The 7,320-nt window shown below is 34.1% G+C and overlaps 1 protein-coding gene across 6 annotated transcripts in view; it reads left to right on the top strand.

Annotated features, from left to right (window-relative positions):
- The first annotated feature begins 1,610 nt into the window (after nucleotides 1-1,610).
- The window catches only part of LOC102601255 (60S ribosomal protein L18a-like protein), a 15,798-nt gene continuing 10,088 nt past the window's right edge, over nucleotides 1,611-7,320 (top strand). For 3 of the 6 annotated variants that reach the window (XR_368841.2, XR_001472244.1, XM_006366032.2), the window contains exon 1: nucleotides 1,611-1,938. Coding sequence is in view for 3 of the 6 variants with exons in the window: in XM_006366032.2 (XP_006366094.1) it covers nucleotides 1,710-1,938 (229 nt within the window). In the remaining 3 variants the exon portion in view is untranslated. The remainder of the gene's footprint in view (nucleotides 1,939-7,320) is intronic. The other 3 variants (XR_368843.2, XM_015304725.1, XM_015304726.1) reach the window with 1 other exon arrangement.

Below are 7,320 nucleotides of genomic sequence, written 5' to 3'. Positions count from 1 at the left end.
CCAAATAACAAGTCAGTCCTTCTTTATTTCAATTTATGTGGCACAAATGAAATTAAGAGAGTCAATCATATTTCTTATACGATTTTTATATATTTTGATTTGTTAATTACTATGATTTATAGTATCTTTTACGTAATTTTTAAATAATATATGTTATTTCATTTGTTCAAATTCATGTGACACTGATAGAATTTTGAGAGCCAACTAAATCTTTTATATGTTTTTTAATTTTAAAATATTTTAAGCTGTTAATTTTTGTGATTTATAGTACTTTTATGTAATTTTCAAATATAAAATAAAATAATTTAAGTTGTTAATTATAGTGATTAATAGTATTTTAAACGAAATTTTTAAACATACAATTTTTTTTTTTTAAAAGACAAATAAATCAAACACAAAGAGTACCAAGTTTTGTGAGGTGGGCCCTCTTTGTAGAATAATAATGTATAAATGTAACATAATAACGTAAACGAATGTATATACCATTTATATATATACAATATAAGCTGAAAATAAAAGGATCATTTATTTATTTTTTGATGATTCATTTTGTGTTTGATATCCTGCTTGATTAATCTAAATTTGTGTTACGTAGGACTTAATTCGAGAGGAATTACTTTCTATCAGTTAAGCAAAATTATAATACCAATACAATATATATTGATTTAGTATCAATTAAGTGAAATTATCAGCTTTAATGATACCAATACAACATATGTTACTGATTTAGTATCAGTTAAGCAAAAATTATCAGCCTTAATGAATAAGGGATATGGGCTGTATTTTTTTTTGTGAGAGAATGAGAATTTTTTGAGTTACTTTGAATTTGAGTATGAACATATAATTATTTTAAAATTTATGACAGATTTTTTATATCCAGAGCTCGAATTGAGGAGAGAGAAGGCCCAAAATAGTCCCTCATTTTTGGGTTAAGATTCAAAATCATCCTTGAGTTTTTACGTGGAGCATTAATAGTCCCTCATGTTTGCAATATTGGTGCACTTTTGGTCCTCTCCTAAACTTTTGCCTAATTTTTAACATTAATTTTGTTCATAATTTTATGTAAGGAATGTCCCCATCATCTTATATATTTAGTAGAAATAATAACTCTATGTGAGAGAAAGTGAGAAGAAGAACACCTTGTTCTATTCAGTATAAATATTACTGCAGCTAAACTAAGAATATTTTAACGTATAACATTGCAAGAAAAGAAAAATTTGTACTATTGCACGTGAAATCATCGTGATGAACCTCTTGACTTTACCTGCAATACGATTTCTACTAAACAAACCAAAGTGTTTTTCTTCTCACAATCTCTCACGTAGAGTTATTATTTCTACTAAATATATAAAATGACGATTAAACATTCCATACATAAATTATGAATAAAATCAATGTTAAAAAATATTAGGCAAAATTTTGAAGGAGGACCAAAAGTTCACCAATATTGTAAATATGATGGACTATTAATGTTTCATGTGAAAATTCAAGGATGACTTTGAGTCTTAACACAAAGATGAAGTTTTGGGCCTTTTCTCAATTGAGGAGGAAAACATATTTTTTTTAAGCCCCCGAGAAAAAAATAAATGAAGTCCACGTGTCCGGGCAATGCTAGGCGTAAACGTCTCCGAGTGATCACTATAACAAATTCGCTGATCACAATCTCTTTGATCGAAACCCTAAACCTTTGATCGATCGAACGGTGAAGAATGAGCGAAGAGGGTGGAAAGATGAACAGAGAAGCTCCGGCAATGGTGGCAGCCACCGGCGAGCCATTGCCGGCTAACTATTACTACGGGACATTTCAAGGAGTCGCCAATTATCAAACTCCTCCTTCGCAATCTCAACCGGTCTTGGGTTTCCCTCAACCTATACCTCCTCCAGGTGTCCCCGTTGTTCCTCCGTGTTACTATCCTCATGGTTATCAGACCGTTCAAGGTGCTTTTCTTTTCTTCTCATAATGTTTTACAAATTAAAATGAGAATACAGAAAAGTCAAATTTGTTTGTAGTTCCATTTACTTTGTTGGATTTGTGTGCTTTAAGTTGAGGTATAATTGGTATATCAAATAAGATAATTTGGATATGCTGGGATTAGAAATGGATTATAATATGATTAGATATAGATACTCCATCTATTTCATCTTATGTTGTAGGGTTTGATTTGAAACGGAGTTTTACAAAAGAAAGATAAGTTTTTGGAACTTATCATTGGGTTTAAGTTGTTATATACACCATTGTGAAAAGAAAATTACAATATGAAGTCAACCAAAATTCTCATGTAAGTCTTGTCAAAATTTTCAAGAGTGGTAATTTTGAAAATCAGACAACTTATGTGCTACAACAGGTGGAGATGACCTTTTGTGCGACCATGCATATGAGCATGCCATGATATCTCTATGGTTATAAAAGATTGTCATCAAAGATAAAATGAGAAGTCTACAGTAAATCATTTTAAATATAGAAAGGTGTTTGGGTTTTCTTCTCAGAGAGGTTTAAGGTAGGGGATCTCATGTCACCCTTATTTTTCATCATTGATACGTAGTAGTTAAATGATATATTGAAAGTTGCAAAATTTAATGAATGGATCAGGGGTTTCAATGAATATGTTGATAATACACTAGTATCTTGTGTTGTTGACAAAGATCAATTGAAAATGCTGAGGGCGATTTTCATTTTGTTTGAAGCCACTTCTGGATTAGTATATAAACTGGAGTAAAAGTTATATTTGTCCAGTTAACGATGTAAGGGAGATACACAGTTTGGCTGAAATTTTAGTAACTAAGAGTAAATCTAAAGTGATCCATAATGGAGTATTGGAGAATTGTGAAAAAGAATTAACAAGCTGGAAGAGTCAATACTTATATCTGGGTGGAATATTAACTTTCATTAGTAGTGTACTTTATGCTATGCCTATCTATATATGATATCTCTACTCCAGTCCCTGCAAGTGTAGTGAGAAAAATTAATATACTACGAAGAAATTTTCTATGGCTAGGCAATTGTGAGAAGAAAAATTCACCTAGTCAACTTGAATACCTATTAGTCAGCAAGAAGAAAGGGGAATTGGGAATTAAAAAATTGAAGATTTAGAACCAAAACTTGATTATGAAGTGGTTATGGAGGTTTACTACAGATAAGAACTCAATGTGGAAGGATGTAATCAGAATCAAATATGGAGCTGAAGGTAATTGGACTATAGATCGTGTGAACATCTCTTATGGGGGTTAGCGTATGGAAGCCCTTCAAGAACTTATGGCCGTCAATCATATGCAAGTCCAGACTCAAGGTAGGATATTACTTGAAGACATCTTGTTGGGAAGATTACTTTCTAGATCAAAGTCTACTGAAGTTACTTTTTTCAATACATTTATAATCTTTTGCCAACAACAAGGGGAAATTGTGAGAGAGTTGTGGACAGAGCAAGGGTGAAACCTTAGCTTCAAAGGATTATTAAATGATTAGGAGATTGACAGGATTACAAAGTTATGCAACACCTTATCACAATTCAAAGGGCCTCTGAGGATTACATGATATGGCAAAGGAACAGTTAGGGAAAGTTCTTTGTCAAGTCAGCTTATAGAGAATATAACCTTTCCAACAATCAGGTTGGATGTTGGCCATGGAAGATGATATAAAGAGTCAAAATCTCATTTAAAGTTTCTTGTTTCACTTGGTTCTTGGCAAAAGAGGTAGTTTTGACGCAGAATAATTTGGTAAAGGAGCTACCTATTATGTTTTAGATGTTACCTATGTGGAAAACAGGAAGAGATTATTAACCATCTCTTTTTACATTGTAAGTGGACAAACCAACTTTGGAAAATAACTGTCAACCTAAGGGGAATTAGTCGGACTATGTAGGAAGAATAATGGAAGTGCTAGCTAGATGGAGCAGAGATGGAGGATTGTCCCATCATAGAATACCTAAAAGATTCTAAATATGTTTTTGATATTCTAGACTACATGTAAGAAGACATTGTTCTAGGAACTTACTGGTATTTCACTCTTTGGTTACCTACACAACTTGTTTAGGTCTATAGGATGCCTTGTTATATTTCGTTTTTTACCATTCTTAAAGGAAATATTAATAGAAAGATGTCACTCTCTTTGGAACGGACTATAAAGGAACGAGCATCACACAATTGAGAAGAGGAATTACAGAATTTTATATACTTGTAAGAATGAGATAGTTGCAAAGATAGGTAATCGAAAATATGTTTAGTCGTTTAAGCTCCACCCAACTATAATATTCCATCAGTCCTAATTTATGTGAAGATGTTTGAGTGAACACGAATTTAAGAATGAAAGGAAGACTTTTGAAACTTGTAGTCTAAAATAGGTCATAGATAATTGTGTGATATGTTGCTTAGACTCTTAAAACATGCCTCCAAAACTAGTGCATTTTTGGAGAATCTGACACAGGTGCGGCAACATTTTGGGGAGTCCGAGCAACAAAGGTTGTGTTACTATAAATCATCTTATTAAGAGAAATGAGAAGTTTTAAGTTAATTGTTACTAAATATAGGAATGTGTCATTCTTTTTAGGACTGACTAAAAAGGAAAGAGTGTCACATATATTGGAATGGAGGGAGTTATTGATTTAAAGTAGTCTCTACTCTGCAACTTAGTTTCTGGTTGAATATGGAGGCTTATAGGTGTAACATTGATTTTTGTTGAAGAATACCTATATCCGGTTATGCAACCCAATGCAATTTTTATTTAATTTAGTTTAATTTCGGGAACAATAGGGGTGGTGAAATTGCCATTTGAAAATCAATCCAAGAGAGTTGAAACCAGGGTGTAGGGGTCGCTTGTGTGCTACTCGACTAATTCCACGAGGTAGTTGGTACCTCCTACTAGCACACACCAGGTAATTTTGTCTTCCATGGCTTGGACATTTGAGAAGAAATCACCTAGTATTTTTGTCTCGCAAGAAATCGAACCTGAAATCTCATGGTTCTCAACCCAGTTCATTGACATTGAATGGTACTTCTAGTCAAGTAAAAGGTATTAAAGTTCCATGATATGTTTTAAGAAGTGTAATGAGGTTAAAGAAACTACTAGTTATGTGTCCCACCAAATCTGGTGGTCTATTTATCAATCAAAGGCCAAATTGATCACTGTGTATAACATGTGACAATGTTTAACATTGGTTGTGGAACAGAGGATGGGGAGCGCTCATATGGTATTTGATTATTTATCTCTTAAGGTTCTCTGAAAGTGAATTCCCAAAAGTACTCTTGATTTGGTTGTGTGAGTTGCACATGCTTCCTTTGGTCCTAGCATTCCAAATTTTAACAAGGATCACTGATTGTGAGTCAGAAAAGGTAATAAAGAAAGTTAACTATGTTGAGAAATCATGTTATACTTCTTATAATAGTTTGTGGAGGTTTAGCGTGTTTTTCTCTTCCACGTCTGAAAACTATTCAATTTAAGGTAATTAGATACTAAAATATATACGTGTATTTGGGTCTAACTAAAGCTTGTTAAATGTTATGCGAATAAATTTCCCAGGGCTTTAGTTCAGCAGCAAAGGCAGTACAAGGAGAGAAAGGCATAATCACATGTTTGAGTCTTGATATGAACCAAGTCCGGTATTTAAGTAGAGAAGGGTAGAAAGATAGTTCGTTATCGATTGCCTTTTGAGGCTGAAAACAAACAATTTCTCGATTGTAATAAATGATAGGTCTGGAAGGAAAAAATTATGAGATGGCGATAGAGAATAGAAGAATTGGTCTTTCAATATCAACCTCTTAAACCTTTTTTCTTTCCTTATTAGTTGGTCTTATATGTGTTATGAGAAGTAAATGCGATGGCTAATGAGTACTATTACCAAAACCTTCTTGACTATCTTAGTTGTTAGTACAACTACAACATACCCAGTGAAATCCCATTAACTAGGGTCTGGGGAGGGTAGAGTAGAGTGTACGCATACCTTACCACTGCCTCGTGAAGATAGAGAGGCTATTTTTGAAAGACCCTCGGCTCAAGTACATCAAACCCTAGTAAAAGAAGAAGAAAACAATGAAGAAAGCATAGCAGTTAATAAGAAAAGCGATGTAAAGTCTATAGGAAAGAAACAATAACAACAACCTCTCTTAGTTGTTGGTATAAGACATAAAGTTTTCTTGTTCGATATAGAGTGCTCGTTTGGTGGGAGGGATTAGGAAAAATATCCCTCCAAAAAATCATACATAAGAGAACAATGTTTGGCTTGGGGTGGAGGGATGAGGCAAAAATATAATTCCCGTAATACTAATGCAATATTTTATTTTATTTTATTTTTGAAACTGGTAAGGTTAAATTCTTCCGCATGTATGCTGGCTACCTCCTAAAAGGGATAATTACAGATTTCCTATCAAATCTATAATCTGATCTATATCATCTATTTTTTTTGAGAAAGGTAACATTACTTCTATATATCCACAGGTATACTACATCAAAGTGTAGTCCCCCTCCAAAAAGTTTTACTTACATCATTCCTAGGATCTTCTAGTTACAACCAGTCAATAATATTAAACACATTTTCAGCATCTCCTATCACTACTTGCTTACACCAAAAATAATAAAGCCCTAGGCAATTAGTCTTTATCTTCTGGATATTGTTCTGTTTTCCTTCAAAGCATCTTTGATTCCTTTCCTTCCAAATTGTCCACCAAATGCAAGCTGGGACAATCCTCCATCTCTTCTCATTTTTTCCTGCATTTCCATCCCTGTTCCAGAATTGTAGGACTTCTATAATACTCCCAGGCTTTGTCCACTTAATCTTCCTTTTTTGGATAAACATCTGCCACAATTGATCAGTCCATTTGCAGTGTAAAAAGAGATGATTGACTGTCTCCATCCGTTCTTCACATAGATAGCAACTAGAACGTAGATTGGGTTTCCTCTTGTTTAAGTAGATTGGGTTCTCATGTGTCAAGACTGCCTACTTTGCCAAGAGCCATGTGAAGTAATTCACCTTGTAGGGAATTTCTGTTCTCCAGATCATCCTCCAGGGCCATCCTGCATGCTGCTCCTCCGTAGACCTGAGTTCTCTGTATGCTGATTTTACAGTGAACTCTCCCCCTCTCTCCCCCTTCCATACTAGTCTATCTTCCTCTCCTGTCAGATTGGTAGCCATTTGCATTGTATCATGAAATCTTGCTATGGTTGTCATCTCCCAATCATTTAGTCCCCTTCTTAGAAACAGGTTCCACCCTTGTCCTGTCCATAACTCTGCCACTGTTGCTTCTTGTCCTTGGCTCAGACTATGTAGTACAGGGAAAGTATGTTTGAGTGCTTCCTGTCCACACCAAATGTCATTCCAAAAAGCTACTTTT

The sequence above is a fragment of the Solanum tuberosum genome, unplaced genomic scaffold, assembly GCF_000226075.1.
Source record: "Solanum tuberosum cultivar DM 1-3 516 R44 unplaced genomic scaffold, SolTub_3.0 scf00606, whole genome shotgun sequence".
NCBI classification, from domain to species: Eukaryota; Viridiplantae; Streptophyta; class Magnoliopsida; order Solanales; family Solanaceae; genus Solanum; species Solanum tuberosum.
Note: the sequence above shows the minus strand (reverse complement) of the source record. Positions and strands in the feature narration are given on the sequence as shown.